Source organism: Leucoraja erinacea, chromosome 24, assembly GCF_028641065.1.
Source record: "Leucoraja erinacea ecotype New England chromosome 24, Leri_hhj_1, whole genome shotgun sequence".
NCBI lineage: Eukaryota > Metazoa > Chordata > Chondrichthyes > Rajiformes > Rajidae > Leucoraja > Leucoraja erinaceus.
Genome location: NC_073400.1, coordinates 2,170,809 through 2,190,702, shown reverse-complemented (window position 1 = coordinate 2,190,702; position 19,894 = coordinate 2,170,809). Strand labels below are relative to the sequence as shown.

The window sequence follows — 19,894 nt, the reverse complement described above, 5'->3', positions numbered from 1 at the left end:
TTCTCCCACTAGTCTTACAGTCTCCGCCTACATTCTATCTTTGTCCCGACATCGCCCATTCCTGATCTCTATAGATGCTGCCTCACCCGCTGAGTTACTCCAGCATTTTGTGCCTATCTTACACTTCACTGTCCTTCCATTCTGACAGTATCTCCGAGCCCGCACCACTGTATTACCTGCTTCTCCATGAATAATGTCTGATCCTCTGAGAATTTCTGGCATGTTGTATACTTTATTCACAAAAAGAACAACTGACATAATTCCTGAGAAACATTCCTGCAATGAATTCCTTTGATCTCAACGGCCTTATGTTCTCCCGTACTCATGCTGTCCCTGCTTCTTTGAAGTTCCCCCTCGGTAATCAAGGGGTTAAATGAGAGAGCACCATGCTGGGAATTTTTTTCTAAATCCCGCTGCCACTCCGGGATGGAGTGAGATCCTGTAAACCAGTTACCAGAGGAGGTGTCTGCAGGAGAGAGCCTGCACTACAGTTAAATGTATCCTATTATTGCCTCCCCTGGTACCCGTCTGCCCATTACCACTCCCCCGTGCCTGCCTAAATCACTACACTAATGAGGTCAGTACCTGAGAGCGTTTACTGGTGGAGGTGCCGTTAACAGATCGCCTGTTTGCACATCTCTGCTAATTGGCGAAATAAAATTCCACAATTATACGCAAGGCCGTAAAACGGTGGCTCAACAATGCAACTGATAGAAAAGGGCCCAATGATTGACACCTTGTAGAGCACTTCAGAGAATACTTAGATGAAGAGAAGCGTCTCCACTCTCTTCCAAGGGGACAGTTATCTCTATTTGTGATCTTTAAAAAAAAAACAAAGTCATGATAATAAATTGTTTCAGCCCAACGTAAAGCTACATTGAGTTAACAAGCACAGGATAAGGTTAAAGACAGACACAAAATGCTGGAGTAACTCAGCGGGCCAGGCAGCATCTCTGGAGAGAAGGAACGGGTGATATTTCGGGTCGAGACCCTACTTCATTTCTACCCAAAACATCACATATTCCTTTGTTTAAGAAGGAACTGCAGATGCTGGAAAATGGAAGGTACACAAAAAAGCTGGAGAAACTCAACGGGAGCAGCAGTATCTATGGAACGAAAGAAATAGGCACGTTTTGGGCCAAAACGTTGCCTATTTCCTTCGCCACCCCTGTGGAAAGGACACATGAATTGGATTCAGCTGGACGATCACCGAGGCATTAACAATTCATAGGTACACAAAAAAGCTGGAGAAACTCAGCGGGTGCAGCAGCATCTATGGAGCGAAGGAAATAGGTGACGTTTCGTCCCGAAACGTCACCTATTTCCTTCGCTCCATAGATGCTGCTGCACCCGCTGAGTTTCTCCAGCTTTTTTGTGTCCCATCACATATTCCTTATTTCCAGATGCTGCCTTCCTGCTGAATTACTCCAGCATTTTATGTCTATCTTTGGTGTGAATCAGCAGCTGCAGTTCTTCCGACATAGGATTAGGCTATTTCACCCAGCTCCACATTCTGGTGTTCTGCTCCACTGAAATCTGTTTTCCCATTACCCTCTTTCAGCATGCCCCCTTTCTTTCACCCGTAGGGGTGTGTGCCAGCCACCCTTAACTCCTTAACTGCCTCAAAGTCAATTGCTTCCACGGATTAGTGGCTTCCGCATTTCAACTATTCCCAGTCTCCAAACCTGACGTGGTGATCAAGTAAGTGCATCAGTGTGTTTGGGTTTTTCAGGAGATTTGGCATGCCCATGATGCTTCTCCTGAACATCTACAGATGTGCTATGGAAAATATTCAGATGGGATGCATCACAGCCTGGTGTGGCAACTGGTCCACTCTTGAGTGCAGAAACAAGCAACTGCAGATGCTAGTTTAACCCAAAGATAAGACACAAAGTGCTTGAGTAACTCAGCAGGTCAGGCAGCATCTCTGATGAAAAAGGATAGGTGACATTTAAGGGTCAGTCTGAGGAATGGTCCTGACCCGAAATGTCATCTAACTCTTTTCTCCAGAGATGCTGTCTGACCCATTGAGTTACTCCAGTACTTTGTGTCTGCTCTGCTCTTGACCCTGCAGAGAGTGATGAACGCAGTCCAGTTCACACCAGGCTCGTCACTGTCTTCCATCTAGTCCACCCGCATGGTGCACTGCATCGGGAAGTCTGGAAGCATCGTCAAGGATGCCTGTCACCCTGGTCATTCCGTTGTCTCTCTTCTACCTTTTGGAGATGCAGCAGCTTGAAAGCTTGGACATCCAGACAGGAACATCTTGGTCCCCACAGTGGTCCCTCCTGAGTACTCGTCGCCTCTTCCACACCTCATTCCCAGAGGTGCTGCCATGTACTCTTAACTCCACCTCATTTGGAGATTCCATTATTGCATTTATTGTGTACATAGGTCAACCTTCTTCTGTAGTTTGAGAAGGAACTGCAGATGCTGGAAAATCGACGGTACACAAAAGTGCTGGAGAAACTCAACGGGTGCAGCAGCATCTATGGAGCGAAGGAAATAGGCAACGTTTCGGGCCGAAACCCTGAAAGGGTTTCGGCCCGAAACGTTGCCTATTTCCTGAAGGGTTTTGAATGGCGGCCCGAAACTTTGCCTATTTCCTTTGCTCCATAGATGCTGATGCACCCGTTGAGTTTCTCCAGCACTTTTGCCTACCTTCTTCTGTACTTCCTGTGTCCATTAAGGTCCCCTGCAGCAAAGCTCACAGGATGTAGATCCTTGTCCTCCAGTGGTTTGGTTTGGTACTTTTCTTTATTGCAGGTGGCTGCTGGCATCTTGGTGCCTAAAGCCTCACCAAGTCTCCATATTAACTATGGCATTGGGGCCTGGGTTGGGTCTTTGCAAGTGTGAAACTGAGTGCAAGTATCGCTTCAACATCAAGACCCTCTCTGTCTTAGGGTCTGGAAGGAGAAAGGCAGCAGAATAGTGTTGAATGAAGGAAGGGAGGCAGCAGAGAAAAAGACGTTAGATACTTCCCGTTAGATATCAACATGGTGGGAAGTCCTTGGGAAGTCCTTGAAGGGCCTGTAACAATATATCCATTTGCAGATGACTTCTGGCGCTGTTCACTTCACCATCTGCTCTCCACACGTGTGGCTGAGTGACTCTTGTCTTGTGGGAGGCTAGTACATATCTCCTACATGTAACTTCTTCCATAAACCATCCAAAATCCATGGAGCCACCATCCCTCCTTCTCATTGTTGTCCAGCTCGGGTTAATTTCATGCTTGACTGTCCCTGGTTCCGTCTCCCCTCTTTAGGAAGAGGTACTGGCTGACTTTAAGATACCCACGCAGTTTTTATTGGTGGTACACAAGGAGGCACCAGGAATTGCAGATGCTGGTTTACAATAAAAACATGAGGTGCTGGAGTAACTAAACGGTTCAGGTAGCATATCTGGTGGAAGAAGAGTTCCGACCTGAAAACATGTCCTCCAGAGATGCTTCTTGACCCGCTGAGTTACTCAAGCACTTTGATTTTTTTTCTGATTAGCCCTTGGTTGATGCTTTTATGCTAGCAAGAACCAGCTACGTGGAAGTCACTCAGGAACGCAGGCTGCATGAAATTGGTGTTCTGCCCAAATATCAAGCGCAGCCAAAGATAGACACAAAATATTGGAGTAACTCAGCGGGACAGGCAGCATCTCTGGAGAGAAGGACTGGGTGGCTTTTCAGGTCAAGACCCTTCTTCAGACTTGACCCGAAAACGTCACCCATTCCTTCTCTCCAGAGATGCTGCTTATCCCGCTGAGTTACTCCAGCATTTTGTGTCTATCTTTGGTTTAAACCAGCAGTTCCTTCCTACACAAAGCAATCACAGCCACTAGTTAGCTTCTGTTCACGATGGGAGTAAGAGACAGAATGCAAGGAGAGGAGTTGAAATGGTGGGGCAATAGAGGTGGCCAATGTCATTCCATCAGACCTTCAGGTGTGTAGTAAAAATGAGATGTTTAGATGTGTTGAAGGACTTCTCATTGCGTCTACCTTCAGGCCTCCAAGGAAAGGGTTGGATGGATGTGGACCAAGTGCAACTAAGTGGGGTGAGAATGATAATGCAACTTGTTTGGCATGGATGCGTTGGGCCAAAGGGTCAGTTTCCATGCTACATATCTCTAGATGGCCTATGACCACACTAATGGCACCATATGAATACAATTTGTTTGTCTGTCAAAGACTTTGTAGCTGTGAATGCAACAGCATTGTGCATCATTACATTAAGTTGGAACAGACATGTAGGGAAGGGGACGGAACAAAGAAGAAATGGAACAAAAGGTGAAAAGGCAAGGGGCTGACCCAAAATGTCACCTATACCTTCTCTCCAGAGATACTGCCTGACCAGCTGAGTTACTCCATCGTTTGATATCTATCTTCAGTGTAAACCAGCATTTACAGTTCCTTCCTACAGACAAAGGTAAGTGATCACTGATCTCAGGAAAACCCAACAGGAATGAGAACGCTGGCATTGGAGAGATGTTCATCGCAGTGGGGGGAAGGTGATAGGTTTCTGTACAAAGATGAATGTGGGATTAAATAACACATGCCTTATTTCTGCAAATACATATCAATGTGTTTACTCATGAATGCAGTGATCAAACTCATGCTAGTAAATGCTGGAGAAACTCAGCGGGTGCGGCAGCATCTATGGAGCGAAGGAAATAGGCAACGTTTCGGGCCGAAACCCTTCCGGGTTTCGTCCCGAAACGTTGCTATTTCCTTCAGGGTTTAGGCCCGAAAAGTTGCCTATGTGAGGATGGGGGGGGGGCTTCTTCCCAAAGAAGCAGTTCATTCTTAACCAAACTCATGCTTTAAGTTTTACTCAGGACTGAGAAGGAAGTGAGGGGAATTAACAAAGCTGACTTGGGAGGAGGGGTAAGCAGGGGATGTTGAGAGATGAGGAGACTGGGGAAGGAGACTGAATAGATAGATATGCCATTTATTGTCGCTATACATGTACAATGAAATTAAAAGCTGCTCGTACTCAGTGCATACAAATAATTTGTACAAAAAACAAGAAACAGAAAACAAAAACAAAAGGGAGAGGGGGGGGGATAGGTGCACAATTCTGCGGCGCTATATACATATCTATAAAGGCAAAAATGGTGAAGGAGATGTTTAAAGATTATATTAAATATTAAAAATGTTTTTTAAAAAATGTTAAAAATTACAGTTACAATACACATTACAGTTCCAAATTTCATTACGTGGATATAATAGATGGAAGTCCGGGTGTTGGGCTGTGAAGTCAGTGCATGTGTGAATTAAGAGTAGTTATAATTTTCGGAAAACAACTATTCCTGAGTCTATTTGTCCTGGATTTGATGCACCTATAGCGCCTTCCAGAGGGCAGCAGGTCGAACAGTCCAAACGCAGGATGGGAGCTGTCCTTGATGATCTTCTTTGCCCTGCTAAGACAGCGGGAGGTGTAAATATCCATCAGGGAGGGGAGAGGGCAGCCAATGATCTTCTGTGCTGTCCTAGTTACCCTCTGAAGCCTCTCCCTGTCTGCCATGGTGCAGCTGCCGTACCATGCTGTAATGCAGTATGTCAGCAGGCTCTCGAACATGAGAGCAGTGGGATGACTAGGAATTGAGAAAGCATGATGGTCAATGGGGCATCTTAGGAAGGTGCGGAGGGAGGGCTGGAGGTGCAAGGATTTGGGTTGCCACCTTTCGTGTGGTTAAGAACTAAGGAGGATGAAAGAGGATGTTGGTGCTGGAGATGTGTTTGCTTCATCCTGAGGGACAGAATGGAATGAAAACCCTTTGTGCTCACTTTACACTGGGTATATTTCTAAACAGTTTATATTAGTTTAGTTTAGTTTAGTTTATTGGCACGTGTATTGAGGTACAGTGAAAAGCTTTTGTTGCCTGCTAACCAGTCAGCGGAAAGACTGTACAAGATTACAATAGAGCCGTCCACAGTGTTCAGATACAACAGAATATGAAGCACTCAATCCCACATTGGCCTCATGAGGCAAATAATTCTCAGACAGTTGTACATTCTGCCCCGCTTTGGAAATACTATCAACGTCAATGCAAACAGAATAAAACCAGTGATAAACCTCCATCTGGCGTAATCCTTGCAGTTTGAAACAAAGGGGAGGAAAGTTAATTTAGCTTGACTGAGGGTAGAAATTCCATTGATTATTCTATTCATTCTAATTTATTATAATTATGACGTCCTCTGCTGTCACCATCCACAATCTGCAAATGTGCCACATCACTACCTCACCATCTCATCACCATCACCATCACTACCCTTCCACACCACCACGATTCACCAACCCACCACATCAGCACCATTCACCACCTCGCTGGCTGTGAAGTTGACACCCGCAGGTACATACTTTAGAAACTGGCCCATGTCATCGCAGAGAGCTTCACAGCCTGGCCACTTGCACTCGCCATGTCCGAACAATGGGTGAACACCAGTGGCTTCTTCATGTGATAAACTAGGGAAAAGCAGACAGAAGTTAGTTATCATCACACAAACAAAGGTGAAAACTCATCCACACCACACTGCGTCACTAGAACAGGCTTAGGACATTACATGGGGTGACTTGGCCTCAGAAGTAGATCATATAACCATATAACAAACCATATAACAATTACAGCACGGAAACAGGCCATCTCGGCCCTACAAGTCCGTGCCGACACAACTTTTTTTCCCTTAGTCCCACCTGCCTGCACTCATACCATAACCCTCCATTCCCTTCTCATCCATATGCCTATCCAATTTATTTTTAAATGACACCAACGAACCTGCCTCCACCACTTCCACTGGAAGCTCATTCCACACCGCTACCACTCTCTGAGTAAAGAAGTTCCCCATCATGTTACCCCTAAACTTCTGTCCCTTAATTCTGAAGTCATGTCCTCTTGTTTGGGCTGCCTTGGGTAATGCAGGGACTCGAACAACATGTAGTAGATGTACGGTTTAATTTGGCTTCATAGTCAGCACAAACATCACGGGCTGAAGGGCCTGCTCCTGTGCTGTACTGTTCAATGCATGGATGTACAAGACGCAAGCCAAAAGCATGAAACCACCAGCTGTAATAATAGACACAAAAAGCTGGAGTGACTCAGCGGGACAGGCAGCATCTCTGGAGAGAAGGAATGGGTGACGATTCGGGTCGAGACCCTTCTTCAGACTCTAATGTTATCTCCAGTTATTGGCAGAAACAGGTTGATAATAGGAGAACAGAACATTTCTGACCCAACCTCCTAAAGCATTTGCAAGGTTTCTGATACTCCAGGAAAACCTTTAAAGAAATGTTTTTCCAACCTCTTAAGTTTCCCTGCCCCATGCATTTGTTGATGAAAATACATTCAAAGCTCGTGCCGGGCTCCCTGATCCCTTCCCACTCGTTCCCTTCCTTCCCACATGTCCTCCAGGGAATCCAAGTGCACTAATCCTTCGGCCCCCATGAGTGCTTCAGTCTCCTCAAGCCCCTGGATCCCACAATCTTCTGTGTCAGGCACAGGAGTACTTTGCAGTGGGCCAGACCGGAGGGCAGTCGGTGACAAGATGGATCGAAGCACTCTGAAGATGGGCTGGGAAATTAATGAGGAAGAAATAAGAAATTAATTTGTTTCTTTTTTTAGGAATATCACTCCTGATGTTGCCATTATAAATATATTTAGGAAGTTTCCAAATCTCAAGGGGCTGATTATGATAATGACGAAATACATAGTTAGAATTTCTGCGCAAGAAGAGTGAGTGCTTAGGGCAGAATCCCTTCATCACAACGTTAGGCCTGCCCCACCTGAAGTGTTAACCTGTCCTTACGGCAGCTGAGAGATGTGCACAGTATTTCCACACTGAGGTTTCCAGCACGTTGCCCGGCTGCAGTGTGGATATCCATCCCTGTGTGCTCGCTGAGAACAACGTCCCCAGCCGTGGTCACAGACGGACTGAACAACAAAACTGCACAATGCCTCCCTCACTCAGAATGCTGCACAGTGCAAAGTTGATGTCGTTAATACAAGTCAGATGATTTGCAACGCTTCACATTCTGCCATTCACCATGGCACAAGGGAGCTCACTGAGGCTTTCTGTTCAAAGAAAGCTGAGAATATTCAACGCGGGGCCTTGCCTGAGTGTGCAAGGTCGAGAGTCCGAGGGTCCGCAGGACTGCAGCTCCCCCCCTGGTGGAGATACCATAGGCTGTGTGAACATTGGTCTGTACTGTAGGTGACCTGACCTTCCGCTGGTGTGTGGTTGACCATGGACAATGGGTCTACAGGCAGTTCATCCAATTCCCCTCTCACTGTGTCCTGTGTAGACCAAGGTCTGAGTGTGAAGGGGGAGCTTAACCTTGGCTATGTCCAATGCAGGAAATATATTTACAACCAGAGTCATTAAGTCTCTGCCGTGACTGCACCAGAGTCTGGGGTCAAATCACCATAGACTTGTGGGGTGACTTAGCTCATTGGTCAGTGTGGTCTTGGTGTCATTAGGTCAGGGTCGGGATCATTGGTCAGGGGGAGCCTGGAGATTTTAGATCTGATGGACTAATAAGTGACTGGTCAGTGTGGTTACTGGGATAATGGGTCAATGTGGTCACTGGGATGACAATAGACAGTAGACAATAGGTGCAGGATGAGGCCATTCGGCCCTTCGAGCCAGCTCAATGTGATCATGGCTGATCATCCCCAATCAGTACCCTGTTCCTGCCATCCCCCATATCCCCTGACTCCGCTATTTTTAAGAGCCCTATCTAGCTCTCTCTTGAAAGTATCCAGCGAACCTGCCTCCACCACCCTCTGAGGCAGAGAATTCCACAGACTCACAACTCTCTGTGAGAAAAAGTGTTTCCTCGTCTCCGTTCCAAATGGCTTACTCCTTATTTTTTAACTGTGGCCCCTGGTTCTGGACTCCCCCAACATGGGGAACATGATGGGTCAGTATGAACACAGGGATAATGGGTCAGTGTGGGCACAGGGAGTGAGTGGTCAGTGTGGTCACAGAGTGACTGGTCAGTGTGGTCACAATGACTGACACCATTTTATGGCCAACTGGAATATTGGGTAGGTCTGGTCCCATCATCATTGGGGTAGAAGGAGTTATTGAGTCAATGTGGTCAGTTTTTAAGCACAGCCTGTATCTCGGTAGTTAATTAGGTAAGGCAACTTTAATTAGGCAAGGCAACTTTAATTTTGTAAGGCAACTTTAATTAGGCAAGGCAACTTTAATTAGGTAAGGCAACTTTAATTTGGACCGTACAGGTTTCCCACGCAAGTGTTCCGTGGTTCTTGTTCAGCGGTGGCTTGTGATGGACGCTGAAACCAGAAGAGGCCCCTCACTCCAACTGGAGACCACAGCCTGTAATTCAGGGTGGGGGAGCGGTCTGCACTGGTGGAATGTTCCATTAAACAGCCCCCTTCAGCCCCGGTAGATGGAAGGAAGGGAGTGCCTAACCTTCTGAAGGCTGTATCAAGCTTCAGGTAATTGGGAGTTGAGAGTCAAAGCCATATTGAGGCTTTGGGGAGACTGAAAGTGTAAAAGAGAGCGGTCTGAGGTCCATCACCCCAATACCAGTGCCCCACGTCTGACAACCTCCCCCTGGTGCAGCGGGCATGTCAAATAGTGAAAGCGATGAACTTCACTGGAGGAGAGACCACTCGGAAAATGGATTAAGAAGGAACTGCAGATGCTGGAAACTCGAAGGTAGACAAAAGTGCTGGAGAAACTCAGCGGGTGCAGCAGCAGCATCTATGGAGCAAAGGAAATAGGCAACTTTTCGGGCCGAAACCCTGAAGGAAATAGGCAATGTTTCGGGACGAAACCCGGAAGGGTTTCGGCCCGAAACGTTGCCTATTTCCTTCGCTCCATAGATGTTGCTGCACCCACTGAGTCTCTCCAGCACTTTTGTCTAACTCAGAAAATGGATGAAGGACAGGCAAGTGGGGTGAGGATGTCTCCGAACTCAACGACAGACTGACTGAGTTGGAGTGAGGGGCCTCTTCTGGTTTCAGCGTCCCTCACAAGCCACCGCTGAACAAGAACCACGGAACACTTGCGTGGGAAACCTGTACGGTCCAAATTAAAGTTGCCTTACAAAATTAAAGTTGCCTTGCCTAATTAAAGTTGCCTTGCCTAATTAAAGTTGCCTTACCTAATTAAAGTTGCCTTACCTAATTAAAGTTGCCTTACCTAATTAAAGTTGCCTTGCCTAATTAAAGTTGCCTTACCTAATTAAAGTTGCCTTGCCTAATTAAAATTGCCTTACAAGTCAGAATCACATTAGGTTTGACGTACCTTTCTCTCTTTGGAGTGTGGATCGAACTCTGTCCATTCAGCAGGGAGTGGTGGGGTATCGAAGGGGAGATCTTGGGGGCCAGGAAGGAGCCGGAGGTGGAGCTGTTGGTTGAGAGGTCGAGGCTTTCACTCTTCAGAGTGTCTTCCATGCTTTGGACCCCCGTCATTTCCTTCCACAATTGCTGAAAGTCTGCTGGACACATTGCTGCAAAAGACACCACAGAGGCAGTGCAGGAGAACAGCATTAACACACTTGCAACACACACAACAGCACTCTCATTCAATCAAATGTCCACAGTTGTGTTACCCAATAAACTTGACACAGGACAGCACATTGGCGCAGCGGGTAGAGCTGCTGCCTCAGATTGACAGAGACACGGTTCGATCATGACCTCGGCTACTGTCTGTGTGGAGTTTGTACGATCTCCCTGTGACCACATGGGTTTCCCTGCTTCAGTTTCCTCCCACGTCACAAAACTATACGGGTTTGTAGGTTAATCGGCCTCCGCATCTTGTCTCTCAGTGTGTAGGGAGTGGGAATAACATAGAATTAGTGTGAACGGGTAATCGATGGCTGGCATGGACTCAGTGGGCTGAAGGGCCTGTTTCCATGCTGCATCTCTAAACTCTAATAGACAGCAGAACAATACCTTTCACAGGGAATAAAGTTTGAAGAAGGTTGTTAAAGATGGATTGGGGTTAGAGAGATGGCAGGACTTAGGGAAAGAATTCCAGAGTTTGGATGCAAGGTATACAGAGGGGTGATGGAAATTGGGGATGAGCAAGAAACTAAAATGGAGGAGTGCAGAGATTGGTGCATTGGAGGAAGTTAGATGGAAAGTAAGGGGTGGGGCTGAGTTGGGATTTGCTCGTAAGATGCAATGGATGAGTCGGGTTCTCCTAAAGAATATGGCATGTACATTACATATCCGCTGCAAGCCCCTGTATGTTTACTAGTCAAGAGTTGAGTATGTTATCGTCATATCTCCCAGATAGAACCAGGAACTATAGCATAACAGTGTATGTAAACATAGAACTCTGTAAACAATATAATTAAAAAGTGTTCAATGTGTGTGTTCAACATTCAATATATATGTAAACACACACACAGATATATATATAAATATGTTTATATATTAAGGTAGACACAAAATGCTGGAGTAGCTCAGCGGAACAGGCAGCATCTCTGGAGAGAAGGAATGGGTGACGTTTTAGGTCAAGACCCTTCTTCGGTCATTATCTATCTATCTTCTATATTACTCAAAGTGTGATGTTGACCACTTCCTGTTGTTCTGTATATTGATTTTAGAAAAAATGCTGCCACTTACGGCTGTGATTTTTGGCCATCTTACTCAGTCCCCCTCCGCAGGACAAGAGGATTTTTCCCATCGATGAAAGAGTTATCAGTGTTTAACATTTTTTGAGATTCTCTCTCCTGAAGGCCACACCCCTTCCGGAGGGACCATAAAACCCGGAGGTGTTGAGTGCCTCAGTCAGTCTCTGCAAGATGGGGGAGCGAGAGAGTCACGTCTCTCAGTCTGAGCTGTGAATAACACTGAACACATGTCTACTAAACTGTGAGTGATTTTACTGACCTGTCAGTGCCCTTAATGTGGTTTGGAAATATAGTTTTGAAATGCTAAAGCTATTTTGCCTTTGGTTTGGAACTGCTAAAGCTGTGTTGCCTTGGGTTTGCAAGATGCTAAAGCTGTGTTGCCTAATTAAAGTTGTCTTGCCTAATTAATGTTGCCTTGCCTTCTTCTATATAATTAAAAGTCTAATCTTGATCACTTCCTGTTTGCGCTTTATATTGATTTTAGAAAAAACGCTACCACGCTATCACGTACGGCTGTGATTTTTGGCCATCTTTCTCAGTCCCCCTCCGCTCATCAGGTGCCGAGGATTTTACCCATCGATGAAAAATAAAAAAGTTATTAGTGTTTGAAAAATATTGAGATTCTCTCTTGTCAATCATGCCATGAAGGCCATGCCCCATGACGGGGGAGGGACTATAAAACCCAGAAGTGTGGGCGTGACTCAGTCTCTGCAAGTTGGAGGAGGGAGAGGTCACGACTCTATGTCTTTAGTGGCCTTGCACCCTGCTAGAAATGTAATTTCAAGGAATAGCCGTGAGTCAACTGCCAGCCCACCAGCCGTGAGTGAGTGAGCTGCCAGCAAAACAGGCTTGAGTGACTGAGCCGCAAGCCCAAGAATCCATTCGGCCCACAATGTCCATACTAGTCTTCTGGAAATCAGTCCCACAACACCCATACTAGTGTTTGGTGGAGAGGTGGAGAGGTGGAATATTGTGTTGGGGGTTCAGCCCTCCTGTGTGATACTGGGACCCAACGGGTCCCACTTAGTCTAGTATATTACTAAAACTCTCATATTCTATCTATCTATCTATCTATCTATCTATCTATCTATCTATCCGTATGTACTCCTGGAACTGCGGCAAAACAGTACACGATAGCGCTAAAATGTTTGCACCACCTTAATCACAATTGTCCTCTGGTTGTTTTGTGTCAAGTTTCGTTCAGATTTATGTTATATTTCACAACTTATTGACATTTAAAAGTTTAGAAAACCTCACTTTGAGAAGAATAACTTGACAGATGCTCTGACAGTTGATGGGAGATTCTGGCAGTTTCTACCTATGACGTCATAATGGGATCTCACAGTCCTCCAATCACAATGGGATCTCATTTACATACGCTGCCGTGAACATTCCAACACCCGACAATGACATCACAATGGGATCTCAGCTGCCAATCAACAGTGTTGGGATCAACTCCAACCAGTGCAAGTGGAGATTTGTTACATTGTTGTAAGGAGAGGTAGTGAGTTGGGAGGGGAGGAGAAGAAATGTTATTTAAACATTGTCTTTAGTGGGGGAGTTCGAAAGGGGAGACGTAAGGGAGGGTGTGACTGAGGGTAGGGGAAAGGAGAGGTGAAGGAATGGAGGAGGGGAGGAGAAGAGGTGAGAGAAGAGGGAGGGTGAACATGAGGGGGAGGAAGTGTATGAGCCGTGCCTGCACAGTTGTGAGCTATGGGTGATTATTGCATTGGGGAACGGGTTGCCTTTAGGGAATGGGTAGATCACAATGGAATCTCATTTAGCAGCAAATCTGGGATCGCTAATCTTATTTAAAAAAACAAGATTTCTTGGGTGGAGGTTTTTCCATTGTGGAGGGGTGGCATTGGGGAGAGGTTTCATTTCCAAAACTTTCCTTTGGGGGGACGGGGTGGGATGGGGGGGGAGGTCTGTCTGTCTGTCTGTCTGTCTGTCTCTCTGTCTGTCTGTCTGTCTGTCTGTCTCTGTCTGTCTCTGTCTGTCTCTGTCTGTCTGTCTGTCTGTCTCACTACCTCTCTACCTGTCTTTCTCTCTAACTATCTATCTCTCTATTCTATATATTCTATCTATATATATTTTATATGTACTATATTATTATATTATATTTATATATATTATATTTAATATAATTATATTTTTTATATACATAATGAAAGCTCTGATCTTGTTATCTTCCGGTTTGCACGGTCTTTCTATTTGCGCAAAAACAGTACACGGTAGCACTACGATGTTTCGCCAGCTTACTCACCGTTCTCATGTGCTGTGATTGCACCAAGTTTCGTTCCGATCGGTGGTCTAATGTAAAAGTTACCGAGGTTTAAAATTCTTTAAAAATGCGCGTGCGCAGATCGATCCCCTCCCCTGCCAGTCGTGTGTGTGTGTGTGTGTGTGTGTGTGTTTATTTATTTGTTTCTTTGTGTGTTTTCATATCTACTCGAAAAAGCAATGTGCGAAAGGAAAATAAATTCCATATTCTGGTAGAGATTTACCCCCTGGAGTACGAAATCGGCTTACCTGAAAATTCCGTGCTTTATTTCTTGAGTTATTAATAATAATGCTTACAAGTCCTATCAAACTTTGAAATCAAAATGCCACTTTTTCGCTGATGACATGACAATGGATCTGCCTGCCTGCCATCTGCTCGCTCTGTAACTGACATCAGCCCCCACCCCCCCACCCCTCCCCTCGATGTTCAAAAGTTGCCCTGTCGACTGAAGTCCAAAGATCATAGCTGAAGACTGCGTTGGTTTGTTGCCGACTCGCTCGCCCACTCGTGCCTCTGCGCGGGTATCTCCCCTCTCATTTCTCCCCCTCTCCTCTCTCTCCCCCCCAGCCTCTTCACCCTCTCTCTCTCTCCTCTCTCTCTCTCCCCCCCTCTCTCCTCCCCCCCTCTCTCCTCCCCTCTCTCTCTCCTCCTCCCTCCCCCCCCCCCCCCCCCTCGGCTCGGCCCGGACCTCCCCCCTCTCTCTATGTCTCAGTCCCCTCTCTTTCTCTGCCCCTCTCTTTCTACCCCCCTCCCTCTTCCTCTCTAGATGCGCCTGCGAGTTGAGGTGCTATGCGTGAGTGGATAAGGCGGGGATGGGGTAAAAGGAGGGAATTAATAATATTAATGTAATATCAAGCGGGGTGGTTAATGTCTGTGGGGGGTGATTAGGGTGTGTGTGACACAGCAGGCCGCCCTCCGCAACCACGCGTTGAGAGGACAGGACCCAACAGGTCCCACTTGGTCTAGTATATATATAAAACCAAACATGAGTGATAACAACCCAGTGGTAAATTCCACAGTACAAAATAGCCTGGGCTTCGCAATCAGCTCTTGTTGAGCATAATATGGAAAATAAACTGTTGCATAACTTTAATAAAAATAAGTTGTAACAATGGCGTTGGCAAATGCAACATCACTTGAGCATTTCTTCGGGTAGGTAGAATACAAATCATATATTCCTGCATTAATTCCTCATCTGAAATCCCCCTCCAGTTGATGCCTATGTCACTTTTGCTGTGTCTTGTCTGATAGCTGTGTTTCCCAGACTTCCCTCCCTCATCTCTACACGACCAGAGGAGAGGAAGTCTTCCATGAAATGTTGTTTCTACTCAATGTCTGGATATCAAACACACATTTTATTTTTAATCAAAACGGCGACAGTATCTCCTCGAGAGCGATAACTGATAACTCTGGTTTAGATGAAGTGGCACAACTCGCTAACTCCTTCCACTGTACATCCTGATCAGCATTGTATCCTTGAGCAGTTGGATATGGCGTACTGCCCAACCTCTGAAGAAGGGTCTCGACCCGAAACGTCACCCATTGCTTCTCTCCAGAGATTCTGCCTGTCTCACTGAGTTACTCCAGCATTTTGTGTCTATCTGCACTTTTATCATTCAAGAAGTCATCAGCACCTCTGATATTATATGAGGAAGTCATCAGCTTGAATTCATCAGAATTCATCAGAATTCATCTGAAAACCAAAACAGCAAGATAGACAGTTTGAGATAAACACAAAACGCTGGAGTAACTCAGCGGGACAGGCAGCATCTCTGGAGAGAAGGAATGAGTGACTTTCTGGGTCTAGACCTTCCTTCAGACTGAGAGTCAGGGGAGAGGGAGTCTAGAGATATGGAGGGGTCAGGTGTGAAAACGACAGATCCATGCAGTCGATGATAATGAAATGTGGAATGGTACATGGTTAGCTGACGGGAAGGTGATAAGGAGGCACACAGAGTAAAATTAATTCGAGGAACAGTGAAACTAGTTGGAGAACTAGGGTGGGGGAAGAGATGGAGAGAGAGGGAATGCAAGGGTTACTTGAAGTTGGAGAAATCTATATCATACTGCTGGGTTGTAAGCTGCCCAAGCGAAATACGGTATGGGGTGTTCTTCCTCCAATTTGCACTGGGCCTCACTCTGACAATGCAGGAGGACCAGGACAGGGAGGTCAGTGTGGGATTGGGAGGGGGAGTTAAAGTGTTTGACAACCGGGAGATCACGTAGGCCTAGGCAGTTCAAGCCCCTGGTGACCAGGCACCAACGCCACTAAGTGGTCAATGACAATAGCAACACACTCTCCAATCCAACGGCCAGAGACAACCTCACCTGTGGGAGGGTCTCCCTGTCACGGACAGGCCTAGTCCCCCACAGCAGGAAAAGCAAGCCCAGATGAAGCATTTCTCTCCAAACAGGACCATGTCAAAGATGCACCATCATCATCGTTAGTGGACTGGTGCTAACTAATGTACTGCTTTTATCACAAGGCATTCATCATCCGTTCTGATGTTATTCCATTCTTGTCAGAGGCATCTGGGCCACATGTTGAATACATACTATTTTTGCCAAGTTTAGGTCATGCAGCATACAATTGGGATGAGGGCCATTTTATCCACGTGGACAAACTCTTGATGACATCCCAAAGATGGAACTGGTAGCTAGGATAGACAACTGGTAGTTAGGTTAACTCAGTCCCGCTGAGTTACTCCAGCGTTTTATGTCTCTTTAGCATCTGCAATTCCTTCCTACACATGGTAACTAGGTTAAATGACCACTGTATATTGCCCCCAGCCAAGTGGTTGAATTGGGGGGAGAGGATTTGATAGGAGTGCGGGGACAATAACATGGGACCAGCTGAGTGTAAATGTGCTCAGTGTGGACTCAGTGGGCTGAGGGGTCAGTTTCCATCTGTGTGACTCCGTCTCATCAAACAACTTCTTACCTCCAGGCACCTTGACCAGGTAAAACAGGTGTTTTCTCATCTCCAATAACTTAAAATTAATCAAGGAAACTATTCCAGGAAAGTGAAACAGCTTCCTCCGTCCCTTACAGGATACTGAGTTGGATGATCAGCCATGTACAGGATACTGAGTTGGATGATCAGCCATGATCATATTGAATGGCGGTGCAGGCTCGAAGGGCCGAATGGCCTACTCCTGCACCTATTTTCTATGTTTCTCTGTTTCTATGTTATTAATTTTCTCCCAAAAGCAAAGCCTAGAAGATGTTAGGTAGACAAAAATGTTGGAGAAACTCAGTGGGTAAGGCAGCATCTATGGAGCAAAGGAAATAGGCAACGTTTCGGGCCAAAACCCTTCTTCAGACTGATGTGAGGGGAGGGTGGGGAGAAGAAAGGAAGAGGTGGAGCCAGTGGGCTGAGGGAGAGCTAAGAAGGGGAGGAGAAAGTAGGGAAAGTAGGGACTACCTTGGAGAAGTCAATGCTGGGGTGTAACTGCCCAATGAGCTGCTGCTCCTCCAATTTCCAGTGGTGCTCACTCTGGCCATGGAGGAGGCCCAGGACAGAAATGTCAGATTGGGAATGGGAGGGGGAGTTGAAGTGCTGAGCCACCGGGAGATCAGGTTGGTTAATGCGAACCGAGCGGAGGTGTTGGGCGAAACGATCGCCAAGCCTAGGCTTGGTCTCACTGATGTAGAGCAGTTGACACCTAGAGCAGTGGATGCAATAGATGAGGTTGGAGGAGGTGCAGGTGAACCTCTGCCGCACCTGGAAAGCCGAGAAGATTAATCTCTAATTTCCTAATGTTGTGAAGGTTTGGTGGAATTACTGGGAATAGATGGTAACATATTGTGGAGAGATGGCTAAAATGGACAGAGACGGGTCTCGACTCGAAACATCGGCCATTCCTTCTCTCCATAGACACTGCCTTGCCCGCTGAGTTACTCCAGCATGTTGTGTCTACCTTCGGTAAAACGGACAGGAAAGACTTGAATCGTTACAGTACCTTCACGGCCCTTGATGAAACATTTAGGTGCGTTACGGGCTAACTTGTTAGGCCACTGTTGTGACACAGGAAATTTGGAAGCTAATTTGTGCGCAGAAAGCTCTCATAAACAGTAAAATGATAAACAGCAAATGATTTTATTTTCTGTGCAGTGAAGTTTTCAAATGACTGTTGGCGAGAGAAGGATTTTGAGTGTGAAGTGGAATTGAGCAATTAGTGAGGGTAGAGGGAGGATCTGGCCATTAGTTGAGTTGTGACAGTGGCTGAATGAGTTCAGTATCTCTCTGTATGACACTAATTAGAGCGACATTACTTCCTGATAGTTACCAAGGCAAGATCGGCCCGCACTTATTAAATCTAAAGGTTGAATCTCCTATTAGTCGCTAGTCTCCAGTTGTATCAAAATCATTAATTGTGACTTTTCTAGTGCAGATATAAATAATCAGTAATTGTTTTCAAAATATTGAGTTGGAGGAAATATTTTAATTAGACCACAACAAAGGGGAAAGAGAAACTATCTGAGGTGGTTTTTGTGTTGTTAAGACTGTAGCCCCAGGCACCAAGCCTAACCCATCACCGTATCCTTTGATTGAATGAAAAATCGTGGTGGCAAGATGCATTTGGGGATACAGGCACTGCCTAATTTAACATATCAAGAGGAATCGTTAAAAGAACAGAGCTTAAAGTGGAAATTAGAATCATGAGAATGTGGGTCAATGCTATCATTGCCAATGTCTGACGAGTTATGCATTCTCTCTTTGACAAAAAGCACCTCAAGAGCCAATTTGAATTGGTCCTTCTTTTTTTTTAAACGGAGAAACATGTTAAAAGCGAATTCCGTGTTGGAAACTTGAGGCTATTTCTGGACAAAAGAGCAAAGATGGGCCTTCCTCGTTATTCGCCCCGCCTTACCTCTCTGAGCTGCTCCACCCATACGCTCCTGACCGGTGCCTCAGGTCAGCTGATCAGCTGCTCCTTGAGGTACCAGGGTCTAAGCGGAAGCTCAGAGGGGATAGAGCCTTTTCTGTTGCTGCTCTGGCACTCTGGAACACCTTGCCGTTGCACATCAGACAGGCCCCCTCACTGTCCATCTTCAAATCCACCCTAAAAACTCATTTTTATTCTCTGGCTTTCGACACTGGCTGAGACATTGCTCCTGTTTTTAGTGCTTTTAATGTCTTTTAATTTTTTGTTTTACAGTTTTTAATAGTTTGTAATAACTTCTTGTCCATGAGTTCTCATGTACAGCACTTTGTGGCAACTGCAGTTGTTTAAAGTGCTTTATAAATAAAGTTATTATTATTATTATTATTATTCTCAGAGGGTGACATGATTGCCATACATTGTGGCCAGGACTGAGTGCTTGGCTGGGTGACCTCTGCAATGTTGTGGAACTGAGAGTACATGTAACCTGCAGCAGGTAATGCATTCATTTGTTCTATATCTCACGACATCACTAATTTTCCCTTTCACCCGACTCTCAGTCAGAAGAAGGGTCTCGACCCAAAACCATCACCCATTCCATCTCTCCAGAGATGCTGCCTGTCCCGTTGAGTTACTCCAGCATTTTGTGTCTATCTCAGGTAATGGTGTCAGCTTCCTCTGCTACAGTAAATGACACCGCTGAGCTAATTGGGGGTTTATAACAATCAGATAGTCTTAACACCATCAACACAAATACTGTTTCCTAAATAAGTGGATTTATTTTGACAAATCCGATTTGAATTCTCAATCTGTCATTGTAGGGTTTAAGCACAAATTCTTTGGATCAATTAGCCAAGTTGGTTACTCTGGATTACTTAAAATAATCAATATAATCTGTGTATTTGATAATTAGACTTGCATTACAGGGTCACATCCAAACAGTGCAACATAAATAGCAATAGATAAGCTTTTTCGAACCATTTTGAAATGATGTCCCTTCTACCTATTCTGCTGGTTGAAGCAATTGTCAAAGGTGTACAAAATAGGCAAGGGAGCTCTGTATAGTGACCTGACCCAACCATTGTCCACCAGCCATCCAGTCAGCAGATTAACTGTCCAAGCTA

General features: G+C 45.6%; 1 protein-coding gene across 1 annotated transcript in view; it reads right to left on the bottom strand.

Annotated features, from left to right (window-relative positions):
* The window catches only part of foxp4 (forkhead box P4), a 255,301-nt gene that overhangs the window by 57,274 nt on the left and 178,133 nt on the right, over nt 1–19,894 (bottom strand). The window contains 2 exon segments of the mRNA XM_055654369.1: nt 6,351–6,455; nt 10,265–10,469. Of these exon segments, the coding sequence (XP_055510344.1) occupies nt 6,351–6,455; nt 10,265–10,469 (310 nt within the window).